This window comes from Perognathus longimembris, chromosome 2 (genome assembly GCF_023159225.1).
Source record: "Perognathus longimembris pacificus isolate PPM17 chromosome 2, ASM2315922v1, whole genome shotgun sequence".
NCBI classification, from domain to species: Eukaryota; Metazoa; Chordata; class Mammalia; order Rodentia; family Heteromyidae; genus Perognathus; species Perognathus longimembris.
In genome coordinates, this window is record NC_063162.1 from 143,237,378 (window position 1) to 143,254,425 (window position 17,048).

Below are 17,048 nucleotides of genomic sequence, written 5' to 3' on the forward strand. Positions count from 1 at the left end.
AACCCCCTCCACCTCCCACTTTCTTCTTCTTCTTCTTTTTTTTTTTTTTTTACCAGTCTGCATACCCGAAGATTGATAGGAAAGAAAATTGCAAGTCTTCAGTTAGGAATCTTGGAGATGTGTGATTGGTGCTACAGGGAATATCTGTGTAAGGAAAGCTAATACCTGTCTCTGCCCTGGAGAAGATGAAAATCTCAGTGGGAGACTGTGTAACAACATGACAAGTTAAACAGTAAAAGCTTTAAAAGAACCAGTTAAAGAGAATAACGGGTGTCACCAAGCCTCCCAAGCTTAACTGTCAAATGACTCATACAGAGGATAATTGCTCAGAATGCAAAAGAAGGTGAAGAATGAATTGGTTGCATATATTTACAGCTCTTCACATTAACTTGGATAAAACAGAGATTTTAATTAACGAAGACCCCATAGCTCTCGCTTGTCATAGTTTTAACCCAGAAAGTCCATATGGTAGCTCCTCAGAAAGCTAAAAGTAGCTGGAAGCCTGTAGTTTATGCTTGTAATCCTCCCTACTCAGCAAGCTGAGATCTGAGGATCATGATTTGAAGTCAACCTAGGCAGATAACTCTGAGAGATTCTTTTTTGTTCAAGGCTAGCACTCTACCACTTGAGCCACAGTGCCACTTCTGGCTTTTTCTATATATGTGGTGCTGAGGAATCAAACCCAGGGCTTCATGTATACGAGGCAAGCACTCTTGCCACTGGGCCATATTCCCGGCCCTGAGAGACTCTTATCTCCAGGTAAACAGCAAAAAGTGCAGATGTGGTTCAAGTGGTAGAGTGCCAGTCTTGAGCAAAAAGCCAAGCAAGAGTGTGAGGTCCTGAGTTCAAACCCCAGTACTGGCACCAGAAAGAAAAGAAAAGACAGCTAAGCAAGACTCAGCAGTGGATGCTTAGGTGTATATTAGAAGGACCTGAAAACAAGGAGTCAAACAGAAAAGTGTAAGCCAACGTTCCTAGCAACATTACTGCTAACAGTGGGAGGTGGAAACAAGCCAGCACCTGTCAATAGAGGAATGGACAAAGCGTGGCGCATAAACAATGACAGCCTATGTCAGAGGTCAAATGAAGTTCTACAATATGGATTAGCCCTGAGAGCAGCAAGTGAAACAAGCCAGAAACCATTATTTCTCAATGCCACAGACAGGCAACCTCCAGACTTAGGTAAGTTCATATGGAAAGAAAATAGACTGGAGGTGACAGAGGCTGGAGAGCAGAGAGAACTGGTAAATGCTTGTTTAATGGGGATAGAGATCTTGGTTGGAGTGATAGGAAAGTTGTAGAAATAGGTAATGATAGTTGCATAACACTACGAATACAATTCATGTCACTGGAGTGCTAATAAGATGGCAAATTTTGTTATACACACATATATGAATTAACTGTGTGTGTGTATATATATATATATATATATATATATATATATATATATATATTTGTCTTTTCTTTTTGGTACTGCAGAATGAACCCAGGATGTTGCACTTCTAGCAAGCACTTTGCAACCGAGCTAAATCCCAGCTCTTGTCATATTCATTCATATATATACATATATATGGCCAGTCCTGGGGCTTGAACTCAGGGCCTGAGCACTGTCCCTGGCATTTTTTTTTTCTTCTCAAGGCTAGCACTCTTCCACTTGAGCCACAGCACCATTTCTGTTTTTTCCTATCTATGTGGTACTGAGGAAATCAAATCAAACCCAGGGCTTCATGTATGCGAGGCAAGCACTCTACCACTAGGCCATATTCCAAACCCCTCTTGTTATATATTTTATTCCCAGTAAAAACATGAATACACATGCTCCCCCTTTGCTGAACTGTATATATTAAAAGGGGAGATAGATCATATAGTATGTGAATTATATCTCAATTTAAAAAAGTCGAGCTGGGCACCAGTGGCTCATGATTGTAATCCCAGCTACTCAGGAGGCTGGGATCTGAATGCAGTTCAAAGCCAGCGAAGCCCATAGAAGTCTTATTGCCAATAACAACAACAACAACAATCAACCAACCACCTGGAAATAGCACTGTGGCTCAAGTGGTTGAGCACTAGCCTTGGGCAAAAATGTTCAGGGAGAGTTCCTAAGCCCTGAGTTCAAGCCCCAGGACTGCACAACACACACACACACACACACACACACACACACACACACACACACACACACAGTCTTCTCTCTCTCTTTCCATAGGCTCATCCAGGAAAAAACAGCCAATGAGACTCAGGACCATGGGCAATTAAGCGGCACAGAGCAGCAGGGCGGTGAAGACCTCAGGGGTGGGGCAACTGGGATCTGGCAGAGGAATTAGAAAGTGGAGCTCCAGGACAAGGTCCCTGAACCTAGGCATCGGGGCGAAGCAATTCTCCAACAGTAAGAGGGCACGGTGAGGACTGTAGCGGAGGAGAGAACACGGGAAGGAGATGGGAAGGACGGGGAGCTGCCTTGTAGCAGGAACACAACTTGACGTGAGGCAGCAGGCTGGTGTGGGGGTATGCACCTGCATGGTGACAGAATGCTCCGGAACCCCAGGAAGAGCTGGGAGCCATGACCCATGACTCTCCTCCCTTCTCTGTTCCCCGAGGGGGTGTGGGGGGGGCCTGCTCTCCTGCTCCTCACCCAGGGCTGGAGCTGTGTGAGTAAGCAGCCCTACGTGCTGTGGCTCGTTGGGCCATCTCCGGAAGGAAGGACGCGTTCCGCAGCTGGTGCATGATCTGGGGTGGAGGACCCCCTGTGAACACAGAAGCTGACTCCCTAGGGTGTCCCAGCAGCGGGTGTTCTCATCCCGGCTCTGCTGCCCCTTCAGTGGCGTGGCTGTGGGCAGCCTGTAGCATTCGTCCAGTTCCAACTCAACTGGAGCTAGACCAGTTAGGCGAGGTGAGAGGGATTACCTGAAGCATTCAAGAACCCACTGGGAGGGTCCCACAGAGATTTAGTATAAAAGATGTTTAAGCTAGGATTTGAGTCTGGCAGATCAGCATGTAGCCCCACCTATTCAGGAGGCTGAGATAGGGGATCACCGAGGGTGATGCTGGCAGGAAAACCCCTGAAACTCTTAATTCCACTTAACTACCAAAAAGCTAAAAATGGAGCTGTGGCTTAAAGAAGTAGAGTGCTAGCCTTGAGCACAAAAACTCAGGGACAGCGATCAGGTTCTGAGTTCAAGCCCCAGGACCAGCACACCCACACACACACACCACACACTACACACACACCACACACACACACACACACACACACACACACACACCGCTGTGGCCTAAACTATAATCTAACTTGATGTCAAATAATTCTTTAAGTCTGGAAACTGGGGAGAACCTTCGGCTTTATGTGGGCAAATATTTCCAATGAGTGGAACACTATCAAGGCACAATGGGCCACGCTGTGACTCAATGAGCACGCTGTCCTTGAAGGGGCTTTCTGACAGTCTTTAAGAGCGGGTGGCTGGCCCGGCTGACTGCGAATGCTGTCGGAGGAGCAGACGCTCGGCAGGAGACCCAGACAGGGACTCTCACCAAGGCGCTGGGGATGCCTGTCAGACACGCGGCTGTCCTCTTGCTATCGTCTAGAGTTGAGGGGTATGACCTCCATCAACTCCATGGATTCGAAGCCTTTGTAGCTCTGAAGACCCCCTCCCCAATGAGCAAATGTGCAACACAGCTCAATGCTGACTCGCCTAATCTTTTTCGATTTAAAAGAGTCAGGTTTGGGAAAGGTGCTTTAACCTCCCCTCCCCTCCCCATCCCTCCCTCCCTCCCTTCCTTCCTTTTATTTTTGAGACAAGGTCTTATACTGCAATACTCGTGCTTCTGCTTTCTAAGGGCTGGGATTACAGGCATGTACCACCACACCTAGCTTATGAATTGATTTTTATAGCTCCCTTGCTAATCTCTTCTATTGTTAGAAATAGAATATTCTACCTAAATACACGATGCAGCCTGCAGAATGATGAGAAGCTGCTAATGAATCACTTTAAAAATGGGGACACATTTGAGGCTGGTACTGTGGATTCTTTAGGCTCACAACGGTTGATACTATTGAGATTCACTCCACTATTGTGTCTAATTAATATTGATAGCTTATCAATCTCATTTCAAGTTGGTTAATGGAAGTGAGAGACAGTGACAGTAGAACGAGAAAGATTTGCTCAAATTGCCTTGATAGACATCACTTCTGAATATGGAGCAAAGCTGCAAGAGCTCACGACTGCCTTGTGTTGTCATGGCAATAGATGATTTTCCTCATTTTAAAATGATGGGAAAAAAATAAGGAATGAACAAGTATAGAAATCAGCCCCCAATGGAGAAAATGCTGCCAGAGGGTCAGATTTGAACCTATGGCCCTGACCCAGCAGGGTGCTATCTGGAAAGGGCTTCTCATTTCTATTCACTAATCTCAATTTCATCCTTCAAGACCAAGGTCAAACCTCATCTCCAATAAACTCCTTCTGTTCCTCTGACTTACAGTCAATGTCGTATGTGGAAAAAAAAATACAACTTCTTTTATTGCAACTCCGACGATCAAATATTTATTAGATGCACCCCAAATACTGTTCAAAGTTCTAAATGTGCATTCCCTCCTTCAGTCTCATGGTGAAGTTGTGCAGCATGGAATGTGATTAGCTGTTTGTTTTTGCCAGTACTGAGGCTTGAACCCAGGGCCTACATGCTGTCCTTTAGCTCCCCTCCCCCGCTTGCTCAAAGCTAGTGCTCTATTTGAGCCACAGCTCCACTTTCCTTTATTGATGGTTAATTGGAGGCAGGAGTCTTATGGAGAGGGATTCTTACTGGAGATGGATTCTCAGGTCTTGGCCTCCCAAGCAGCTCAGATTATAGCTGGCTGGAGTCACCAGTGACCAATTTTTTTTTAAATCTAAAAAAAATGTGTGATATTTATGATTCAATTTTCTTAGAGTTTTATGTTTTAGGCAACATTGGTTGGCTCAGTCTCTGAGTGGCTTGCACATACGAAGTGGCTCACAGAAAGCAGCCATGCCCTGATTACCTCAGGAAAGCAAAAGCACCTGCCAGAGACAGCCAAGTAATTGAATGCGTGAGTATACGAATGAATAATGGAAACCAGGCAGAGTAAGTGCTAGCTGATCAGCTCAATGAGCCACTCTGGTTTATCCTGACGACCTCTGCAAGACAGTCTTAGTGCAAGATGAGGTTGGCACCCAGCTCTGGATAAATAGGACAAGCACCTGTCAGGGAAATTCCAGGTGAGAAAAGATGGCTTGTTCAGCTCAATGCTTTCTATCAAAACCATCTATTTAAATAAGGTCAGTTCTACTATGTAATCCTGGGGTATGCAAAAAAAAAATGCTTATTACCTAATTCTCCTATTTTTAGAGCAACTCTCTAACCATATCCGAAGAGTCATCTGGTCCAACAGTGACTCATTGAAAGGAAGAAAGCAGCACACTGGCCCCCTGGTGTGCTGCCCACTTCTTAAAACCTTCTCCAAGAGTGAAAACGTCCACTCTCCTGAGGTAGCCAGCACACAGACGAGCAGCCGGCACACAGTAGGGCTCAGGGCACCATGCTCTGGTAGGAGTCCCTGCAAGGCTTGCTGGGGGCCACAGGAAGGGACAGAATAGGACTACAAGTTGTTAAGCTAATGATGGAAGTGAATCAGTTATTCATACCAGTAATTAAGTTCGCCATTTCTTCAATGGCACGGCACGGCACATGAATCTTAATCCGGAAACTAATTATTTTTTTATCAATTTGGGTTTGCCAAAGAGCTTTCCCGTACCTTGTGTGTCTTCTTCTGTTGATTGGGAATGTAGCAGGCAACTCAAAAGCTGCTTTATCTTCCCATGTGAATGAACAAAAAAGTTGGGACACTCAGCACCCCCACTTTGTAGGGGAGCGTTTTGATCTGTGGCGGTCATTTGACAGTCACCTTGGGCTCTAAGGACAGGATTCACAAATACACATCTTGTGACAAAGACAAACTGCCCCTCAGACAGCCACACCTTCTAATCATCGTCCAGGAAGCAGCCCGAAGCTGGGAGCATCACTGCCAGGCGACCTGTGCTTCCTTCCGGTGGTAAACTTGGCCTCGAGGACCAGGGAGCAACTCCAAGACAAAGGCTGAGAGGAGTCAGCCAGGCCACAGCTGTGACCTGGGATAACGCTGCATACCTTTCTCCCTTGCCTGTCCCCAACTCTCCCTGTTATCCTGCGGCCCATGTCTGTATTCGTGAAGACAGCTAAAGACAGACTGAAGTGCTGTCTTTCCATGGCTTCCAGGTGATACATTTCCTTGCTTTGACCTTCGCCACATCTCCTCATGTGGCACGTGGGAGCACGTAGGCTAGACTTCATGTGGGACGTTGGGCCTGGGGCCTCAGAACCCAGTTTCAGAACAGAGACTGTGTCCTTGTGTACGCCGTCAGTGACGGGCGGGACAGCGTGGTGCAAGCACCTGGCAGCTGTTCGCGGTGATCCCCGTCTTTGGTTCATCCTCTGCTAGCTGGCTGCCACCATCCCCTCGAGTTCTTCTAGGTGGGAGTTGGGGCCGGCCATCTGTTCTGTGCTGTGTACTTGCAGTCAGGAATAAGGATGTTTACCTTGGCATTCTTAAGAAAAAAAAATCCTAGGCAATATTATTACTTAGTCTTGGTCTGAAAATTTGGGTTTCCATCATTTGATGTTGGTACTAAAAGACTCCGGTGGGGGAGGTGCGAGCGTCGCCCCCTCCCGACCCCCCAGCTCTTCATGCCGAGGCACGACCACGTTCAACGAGTCGCCAGCATTTCACACGAGGTTAGAGGACAGCTCTGGGAAATGGAAATGCCTGAACGGAGGTGGGTAGCAGATAGGAAATTAGATCAGGAGATGGAAGATCAGAATCAAGATGTTCACAGGGAGAGGTGGGGTAAGTTTAGGCCAAGGATGATCAAGGGGGACAAGACAGGGCAGGCCTGTCCACGAGGAAAACCGGAACCAAAGGAGGCTGTCCAGCTCAAGAGCCCACGGCCAAGGACTTGCTAGTCAACTGCACTCACAGGTAAGCTCTTGTTTTCCCAGGCCTGAGGCTTTCCCCGAACCCCTCAGTACCTCCTGACAAAGCCCATAATCCCTGCTGAAGAGAAGACCCCTCCACAAGTCCCCTTCCACCTCCAAACCCACTTCCCCTGTGTGGAATTCCTTCTCCGGGATTAGCTTCCTACTGCCTGCCAGAGACTGTCTCAGCCCCTGCCGGTCCTCGCTTGGCCAGCCCCCTGCCCCCTCGGCTGGTCCACATGTTCCTAAAGCTGATTCCCTTCGGATCCCCTTAGCACTCTGCCAGTTTTTATGGAACTGATGTTCTGCTTTGTGTTAGAATCATTTATATGCGTCTTATCTTGCTATTTCCTGGATGCCTCGCGAGGGCAGATGGTTTCCTTTATTTATGTAATATCCACGGTTCCCAGTGAAATACCTGATACTGATAGGGCCAATACCTATTTACTGTGTTCAATTTTATGAGGATGCTGATTTCTTTTTCTTCCTTTCTTCTTTTTGGTTGGTCACCGGGCTTCTTGAACTTAGGGTGTGAGCTTTTTGCTCAAGGCTAGTGTTCTACCACTTTGAGCCACAGCCCCATTTCTGACTTTTTGATGTTTGAACTGGAGATAAGAGTCTCACGTAGCTTCTGCCTGGGCTGGTTTTGAATCGTGACCTTCAGATCTCAGCCTCCTGAGTAGCTAGGATTAGACGCATGAGCCGCCGGCTTCCAGCATGAGGACGTTGATCCATCATATTTTCTCCTACCCTTTCTCCTTCTTCAATGTAGTCACAACGATGTGTTCACAATTACACAGTGGTTTCTCTATAAATAAGACGGCTACTGGCTTCTTTCTTTCATACCACATAGACTCAAATAGACATCACTCTCCTCTTGTGTCCTAAACCATCTTCTACTGCAACAACCATCTCTCTCTCTCCAAAAATACATTACCAAGCATCCTCCTTTTTCAGCTCCGTTGCTGCTGTGGGTGGCCAAGACCTATTCTCTGGTGGCATGCCGAAGCTTGCCCAGATTCCAGAACATCTCCGCGTCTCTGGCACGTTTCCATGATCTTGGGCGGGCAGGCAGACGAGTCCACCAGGCTATGCATGGCATGGAACTGTGGGGTGCAGCACCCCCTGCCTGTCTGCCTTCTCCCATCACCTGCCGGACAGCTGTCTGCCCCTCTTCCCAGTGTCTGAGCCATTAATAACAAGGTGAAGGTGCGCACGTTTCAGTCGCACTTCCCTCTGAAGCATCGCGGTGGCCGGGGAAGCGGGCGTGTACTTAATTCTGCCTGGCTTTCTTGCTCCCAGGCCTGTCAGCTGTCTGGCTGCCGGGGAGATGGCGGCTGCCCTCCTGTCACCAGGTGCACCGATTCTCTCCTGAGCACTTACATCCCAAGTCTGTGTCGACACAAATCTCAAGACTTCAAGGCTGAGATTCCAAACCACTTAACTTCCCCCCCTTTTTTTTTCCTAGTCATTTTATGGCCAATGCTATGAGAGAGGACTGGAAGAGGAGGCTGGATAGGGTCCAGTCTGGGTTTGGGAAGTCTTCTTTCTGAAGGGGGGGGCCTGCTGAGATTGTGAAAACAAAGCCCACCTTCCTGGGTGAAAGGGGAGACACCTATCCAACGTGGGACTGTCATCAAAAGGGAAACGGAGGCCAGTCCTGGAACCAGCAGATGAGGAGCAAAGCAAAACATGGCTGGAAGTGGGTCTTGGGTCACCAACCTTGTGTCCCTTCTGGTACCCGGCAAATGACAGGACCAGAAACACTCCAATATATTCTTCTCTGAAATACAGGGATGATCAAGCTGAGCTATTCAATGGACATCAGAGTGAAAAATACACTAGCCTGTGGTGCAAACCCCTAAACCACTGAACAGTATAAAGACAGAAGGGGTGCCCCGTGTAGGAACAGCTATAACAATAAGCCTTGAATTAGTTTATCTGTACTTTTTTTTTTCTAGTCCTGGGCCTTGGACTCAGGGCCTGAGCACTGTCCCTGGCTTCTTTTTGCTCAAGGCTAGCACTCTGCCTCTTGAGCCACAGCGCCACTTCTGGCCGTTTTCTGTATATGTGGTGCGGAGGAATCGAACCCAGGGCTTCATGTATACAAGGCAAGCACTCTTGCCACTAGGCCATATTCTCAGCCCCTATCTGTACATTTTGTAATGATTTCAATCATATGACTTTATTACCTAATCAAAAGGATTTGGGATGACTAATTGGTGACATTGTATCCAATCATGAATTAACAGTCTGGGCATAATTGAATGTAGAGCTTTGTATCCAGATATGGGATGCATGTGGACTGGTGGGGCTGGTTTGAGGGTAGCAGGCCACCTTCCCTGACCTTCAGTCCCCTGGAAAGGTGCCAGCAGGCTGGGTTGAAAGACTTTAGGTTCTGTGAGGCTTGAGGCCCTGGGTTATAGAAGGGCACCTGAGCTGTGTGTCTAAAGCAGAAAGTGTATTTTGTTGGACTCTAGCTGCACAATGTGGAAAAGCAGCTCTGGTGCCAGGGTGAGATCTTGCAAATGTAATAAATATTTCTTTCCTCTCCCCAGGAAGCACACAGAGAGAAAAAATGAATTATTACTACTTCAGAATAAACAGTAGTGCTCTCAGGGTGAGGAGCCAACTGGCAGCTTGAAAGATTGGGTTAATCAGACACAGGGAAATTTCTGATTAATTGGACAATTACTTTGAAATTCTGAGTGAGCCAAGGCAACAGCCAAGGCAATGTTAGAGAGATATCCTGATCAACTGGGAATAAATTCAATAGCCCGAGGCAGATTATTATTATTTTTTTAAGCTTATAGGGGTTGAAATAAACTGATATTATAAGCCTGATTTTTTTTTTTTGGTCTCACATTCCCAAATGTGTAGGGCCTGTGACTATTGTCTTTTTCCTAAAGCAACGTGACTCCAAATTATTTGGGGTTTGAACAAACACGGCAATCTGTTTGACGTTCTCTTGAAATACATTGAGGCGGCAGGGCGGGGTCGATGTGCTGCTGCTGTAAAACGATCGGGTTCCCTGGATGACGAACTGGGGGTGAACCGGAGATACAGGCTCGGCACCCCCCCCTCCCCCGCCCCCCGCCCATGCCCGCTGGGCTCCCCAAGGAGTTCCTCACCTGGTGGGCGCATGCTTCTGCTCCTCCTCCTCGTCCGTGTCGCTGCTGATGGTGATGACGCTGACGGTGGGGCTGGGGGTGTCGGGGATGACAATGGTCTGCCGCTGCCGCTCTCTCGTGGTGCTGGAGGCCACGTCGCCCCAGCCGCAGGTGACGGACGTGCTGCAGGCCGGGCTGGTGTGCACCAGGGCGCAGCGGGGAGGGGTGTTCTCCTTGACGCGCTTGGATCGCTGAGGGGAACTGACGGCCTGCGAGGAGGACACCTCACAGGTGGAGATGTTTCTGGAATCACCAAAAAAAAAAATCACACACACTTAAGAGAGGGGGAAGATCAGGCCTGGCCAGTTCCTTTTCCAACAGCCCAAGGCTAGCCAAGACTCTTGGTTGTTGGTTGTTGTTGTTGTTGTTTTTTTTTTTTTTTGCCAGTCCTGGTCTTGAAAAGAGGCGAATCTGTAACATGCACTACCATTGGGTTGCTCTTGAAACGGCACAGGCCAAGGGCCCGCTGGGCGGTGAGAACACAGGGAGGGATGTCACTAAACGGGGGTCCTTACTACCCCTACGTGGCCATGCTGCCTCAGGCTGCCAAGATCAGCACCCCTCACGTCTCCCACCTGGCTGGGAATGAGGTGTACAGAGGTAAGACGCTGGTTTTCCTTCCCTCCCACTCTAATAAGGATGACGTGTTAGCGAAGGGCTGCCGCTGACCTCAGGAGAATTTCCCCGAGTTCTTAGCTATACCTACTGAAAGGTGTTCCTCTTCTCAAAGAAGGTCAACCTGAGGGATTCCCTCAAGTGGGACTGGTTTATGAATGAGAATACAAAGAAAAATAAGAAGCAGGCCTGGCTTCTGGCACCTGGCTAAATGAGGAAGCAGAAGCAAAAAAAAATCACTAATGTACTGGACTCTTCTTTACCATCCTGTCTGAAATGAGCACCTGAATACCTCCAAACGAGTGCCATTAGGAAATACAGTTGTACTTCTGCAGTTGCATGAGCTTGATTTATCTGTATAGCTGTAGGTTTCTTGGCTGCTAGGCAGGTATTCTACTCCTTGAACCATGCCTTTACTTCTAAAATCAGGCTTATTGTGGTATGGTTGATATATTAAAAATCCCCCTTTCCAAAGTGTTTGATGACTTGTGAGAAAGGTAGTCACAAAGTTCAACCACAACTCAGACATGGAACTTTTTCATCACCCGAAAATTCCCCTCAGGCTCTTCCCCTCTCCCAGGTCTCTTTGATCTCTATTTGCATTTTTCAAAGTGACGTTTGAATGAAATCGTAAGGCACCTAGCCCTTTGTCAGTCTTGACTGCTTAAGAGTTCAGGGACTGGCGTTCAAGGGAATGGGAGAGATCAGTATAATGCTGCTGTTTAGTGTCTGGGAGAAACCAAAGTGGAACTTAAGCAAGCAGCCAGATGAGTTCCATTTCTGACCTCAAATTTCAAAAGTACATTTTGCTAGTACCTTAAAAAAGTTCTTTTAGGAATGCTTTCCAAATATATAACCTGCACTGTCATTATGTTGATCTAGAATTGCATGGGCAATGAAACTTCAGAGGCAGGCTATTTTCTAGGAAAGGAGAAAATGACCAAGATTCTTTGCATGACCAATCTTACTCAGGCTCCAAATCATCTCCTAGGCCCATCTATGCATCTCCTTTGTAAAGTCTAGTTTTAGCCATGAGCTTGCTGGTTTCAGTTTAGCCAGAGCCCTCTGCCTTCAATCTCTGATCACCTTCAATATCTCCCTAGATTCCTTATCCTCTACTTTCCCTCAGGTGGAATCCGCTCACTCTGGTCGGCCTTCAGCCAGAATCCTAGTGGCAGGTTGTTTTAGCTAGAATCCCCGACTCCAGGTGTCTTCTATTCAGTTTTTCACCCACCGACCCTGGTGCCTGTAAATTCCCACTTGCTCATACTGTATTCAGAGTTGAGCTACTCTCTCCCCCTCACTGTAAAACCCCACTCAGTACCCGTGATCTTCCTTACTGTGCTTTAATATGTAACACTGAGTAAGACTGAAGCCTTCAAGGCATGGAGCAGGCTGACTCTATCCAGACCCCCACCCTTAAGAGTGCCAACAGGCCTGGAACCACAACAGACTGGCATCACTTGCATAAAACATACAGCTACTGCTTCCTGTAAACCCTGGGCAATCCCCATTCTGCTAGGAAAAGTTGTTCTGTATCCCGAGCCAACAAGCTGACATTCCCTAACCCTATCCTACCTTTCTTCAGCGTTCTGATCTCCCAGAGTTCCTGCTCTCTAAGGCTATTTCCACACCTACCTGGCAGAGGACTGGTGCTGCTTACTCTTCCGGGAGGAGGAGGTGCTGGTTGGCTGCTGTCGCATCACGTGGGCCACGCCCACATTTAAGGGCTGGGCTGCTGGAAGGGTCACATGACCAGTCAACAGTGCTGGCTGCTGCATGATGGGATTGTAATGGCTGCCATGAGCATGTGTGTTCCTGAAAGGGAGATAAACGACGGGTTTCCTTCATGGTTCAGTATAAGCAAACAGAGTTCTTTTTTTGGGTCAGTCATGGGGCTTGAACTCAGGGCCTGGGTGCTGTCCCTGAGCTCTTTTGCTCAAGGCTAGCACTCGATCACTTTGAGCCACAGCTTGCTTCCAGTTTTCCGGTGGTTAATTGGAGCTTAGAGTCTCATGGGGACTTCTTTGCTCTGGCTGGCTTTGAACTGTGATCCTCAGATCTCAGCCCTCTGAGTAGCTAGGATTAGGGGCAGTGAGCCACCAGCACCCAGAGAGAAAGTTCTTTTTATGACAGAGCTTCTGCCCTGATTAAAGGCTGGCCAGCTGTGTGCCATCTGGTGGATGGAGAGATGGGCCTGGCCTCTCCAGGTAAGCTCGCCAGTGCTCCTCTGGGGGCAGGCCAGCTAAAGACCTGTTTTAAAGAAATGAAGGAACCCAGCTTGTAGGTAAGACCTAGAATTTTTCAGTGAGAAGAACATGTGTACAGACTCAGAGACTTGAAGTTCTGGGGAGAAGGGATAAATACCCCTTCCAACTTTCATAGTTTCTGAACAGGTGATTATGTTGAGCAGTAATGTACATTGTATCTTAAAACTTACTGAGTGTCTTCAATAGGTTCCCTCCTTTCTGCCTGTGGGGTGGGCAGGATATCTTAGTAGCATCATTTTATGAATGAGGAAATTATAGTTAATGTGGAAATAAGCTTTGACCATGGGGAGCCATATGTTTCTGGTGTTGGGAAGTGTTGGTGTTCTTTTGAATTCCCTTAGTGGCTAGCACAATAGACAGGCATGTGGCAGTTGATCAGTTAATTACATACTTGCTGAATGAACAATTAGACTGACTGAGCTTGACTAGACAAGTACAGTGTTTGGTATGGAATAAAAATTATTAACAGCCAGGCACACATTGAAGGAAACACTGGCAGCTTACATCCTCAAAATGGTTTATGTTCAGAGGTCTTACAATCTCGTTTGCATGGAGCTCAAAGCCTTTTTTGCTCACAGAAATGCTAGAGGTAGTGATTCATTCAGAGCTTCAAAAGCCCATTAATGCACTAAAAAAAAAAAAAGCTAAAAGAGAATTTACTTGAATTTTAAAAAATTATCAAATTCTATGTTTGTAATTTGATGGAAAGAATAAACAGAAGAAAGAAGCTGCTTAGTATCTGTGTAGAGATTCTGATAACTATCTTCCAGGTATTTACAGGGACCCAGAGACTGTTATGGTGGCGTCTTAGTATTCTGTGTGTGTGTGTGCGTGCGCGCGCGTGCGTGCGTGCACGCACGTGTGAACTCAGGGCTTGGATGCGGTCACTGAGCTTTTGGGCTCTAACACTTGAGTTCCAGGTCCACTTCCAGTTTTCTTGTAGTTTGTTGGAGATAAGAGTCTCACAGACTTTACTGCAATTCTCAGACCTCCGACTCCAGAGTGGCTAGGATTACAGGGGTGAGGCACCAGTGCCTGGCTAGTTCTATTGTTGCTAGTTCCCTATGGACACAAGGCATTCCTCATCCTCAGCCCTGTACTCCGCTTTGGCATGGCTCTTCCGTGAACTAATGGTGATTCTGGATGCTCTCTGCTCCACATGGGAAATCGAGAGACCGGGAAGAAAGTGTGTTGCTCTTACATGTTGTCTGTGATTATTAGGTAAGAGAGAAAAGACAAAGGGAGAGTAAAATAAGAACATAGGTATGAATGGGTCAGTATTACTGAAATCAGATGAGCTCTAAATGCTGAAAGACAAATGAATAAGCCATGTGTGATCTTTCAGGAGGAAAAGGGGTGGAGGTAAAAAAACAACCATTGGTCAGACAGCTTTCCATTTGGTTGCTGTTCCTAATGAGCTAGAGGTAGAAGGGCAAGCTTGCAGAGCCTGGGCTTCTAGGAGGGGAGGAGGGGAGGCGATGGGCTTGCTTCTTTTGCTCTAGGCTAGTGCTGTACCATATGAGCCATAGTGCCACTTATGGCTTTTTGGTAGTGCATTGACAATAAGAGTTTTATAGATTTTCCTGCCTGGGGTGGCTTTGAACCATGATCTAGCCCTCTGAGTAGCCAGGATTACAGACGTGAGCCACCAGTGCCCTGTTCTTCCATTATTTTTAATGGTACTGAGCTTGCACATTTTGTACTTGCTAGGTAGGTGCTCTACCACTTGAGTCACATCCCCAGCCCTTTTTGCTTTTTTAAATAGGCACATGCATACCACAATACCATGCTTTTTATTGGGTGAGACAGAATCTTAATTTTTTTTTTCTCTCAGACTGGCCTCAAATTGTTTCCTCCACCCCCTGGGACCAGGATTTGAACTCAGTGCGTGACACATTTTGCTCAGAGGCTGGTGGTACTCTACCATCTGAACCATGTCTCCAGCCCCATGGATTTGAACTAATCCTTCAGATCCTATCTCCTGAGTAGCTAAGATTATAGGCATACCTATTTACTTATTTTTTCAAATGTTATCATAAAGGTGATGTACAAGGGGTTACATAAGCCAGGTAATGTGTACATTTCTTTTTGGACAGGGTCATTCCCTTCCCTTGTTCTGTCCCAGTTTTTCCCTCCCATCCCCACCCACAAGTAGTACAGTTTATCTTGGAGAAAGCGTCCTGCTCCATAGTTCAGCCTGCCCTTGAAGTTTTGATTCTCCTGCCTTAGCCTCTGAGTGCTGGGATCACAGGAATTCCTACCATATTGGGGAGCAGGATATCTTTTTTTTTTTTCTTTTTTCCAGAAAAGAAGCCATGCTGGGCCACCAGGGTAGTATGGAATGTGTCAGACTGAATGACGACAGTGGCCTGCCCTGATGATGGAAGGGGGTGTCACAGGGCTGGGGAAGGGCCAAAGGAAGGTGACAAGTGGTCACGAACACGTCAGGACAGAGAGACTGCGAGGAAGGCAGGGAGTTGGATGAGAACGTTCTAGAAACATCTGGGGGATAAAGCTAGCTAGATGCCCCGGGGTCTGAGGAAGGTGGACTCTGATGTTCACGATGTGACTATTCCAAGAGGCGCATTCAGTAAACCTGCCCGAGTTCACCTTCCCTAGGGAGGTCAGAGAGACTCCAGGGTGCCGGTGTCTCAGAACATTGCGAACACTTTTCCAGAATTGCTGAGGGATTTGGGGACTCTCTTTTACATTCTTTCACTGACAAATCTTTGTTTCCTGAGAGTGCAATTTAATTCTGAGAAAACCCTCAAATCATCTGGAGACAGGTCTGATGAATCACACTAGTTATTAAACAATATGACAGAGAAAATGATAGCTGGAAGATGATAGCTTATCATAAATTAATAAAGCTGACTTTTTTTTTTGGGTATCCTGGAACCTGGTATAAAAATAACCTCTCATTATAGCGTAGTCATAGCTCACATAATAATATTCATATTCTCTGCATCGGTGGTCGACGTGCCCCCCACCCAACTATTCTAGAAGTTTCCAGCTTACCGCCAGTCGGCCAACTGCTGGGTGCCTGCCATGGTCTCAGGAATCACAGTTGCGTGCTGCACCGACGTGTGGGTGGCCACTCCCGTCAGCTGCTGCCAGGCTGGGGGGAGGAGGATCTGCTGGGTCCCGCTGGGCCAGGCCTGCTGCAGGACAAAGGACATCTCCTGTCACCACATGCCACTCGTGTACCCCATCTGCAGGGATCAGCACTTAGTCTGTGCTGGGGATCTGGGGGGGATGTTGTGCTAGATCTTGTAGTGAATGGAGACTTGGTCTCTGGCCTCCAGAAGGAAGGGAAAACAACTACATAATAAATATAGGGCGGGCTGGGAATATGGCCTAGTGGCAAGAGTGCTTGCTTCGTATACATGAAGCCCTGGGCTCGATTCCTCAGCACCACATATACAGAAAAAGCCAGAAGTGGCACGGTGGCTCAAGTGACAGAGTGCTAGTAGCCTTGAGCAAAAAGAAGCCAGGGACAGTGCTCAGGCCCTGAGTCCAAGCCCCAGTACTGGCAATAAAATAAAATAAAATAAAATGAAAAAACAAAAACCAAAAACACAGGGCACAGGGGGCTGGGAATGTGGCTTAGCCAGAGAGTGCTTGCCTAGCATGCGTGAAGCCCTGGGTTCAATTCCTCAGCACCACATAAACAGAAAAAGCCAGAGGTGGCGCTGTGGTTAGGTCTCAGTTTATTCATCTGAGTCCTGGGAATAAATAATGGCTACCTCACAGGATTCTTATTAAGAAGGCAGAAAACCTACTTATGACTTAACTCCATTCTGGGTATACAGCATGCATCAAGGGTTATTATCTCTATTCTTAGTAATAATAATAAATTATAAAAATGCTTGGTGAAGTGTATCTGAAATGAACTCAGTGTACCTATCACTGAAAGAGGTCAAAAATAGCCTGTTACCTCATCTCCTTGAAATATAATATGTTAATA

General features: G+C 47.1%; 1 protein-coding gene across 3 annotated transcripts in view; it reads right to left on the reverse strand.

Moving 5' to 3' along the window:
- Positions 1-17,048, reverse strand: part of Hipk2 (homeodomain interacting protein kinase 2) — a 179,921-nt gene that overhangs the window by 14,778 nt on the left and 148,095 nt on the right. For all 3 annotated transcript variants that reach the window (XM_048340320.1, XM_048340322.1, XM_048340321.1), the window contains exons 10-12: positions 16,100-16,242; positions 12,450-12,629; positions 10,158-10,439 (exon numbers count right to left, since the gene is read on the reverse strand). In XM_048340320.1, the coding sequence (XP_048196277.1) occupies positions 10,158-10,439; positions 12,450-12,629; positions 16,100-16,242 (605 nt within the window). The remainder of the gene's footprint in view (positions 1-10,157; positions 10,440-12,449; positions 12,630-16,099; positions 16,243-17,048) is intronic.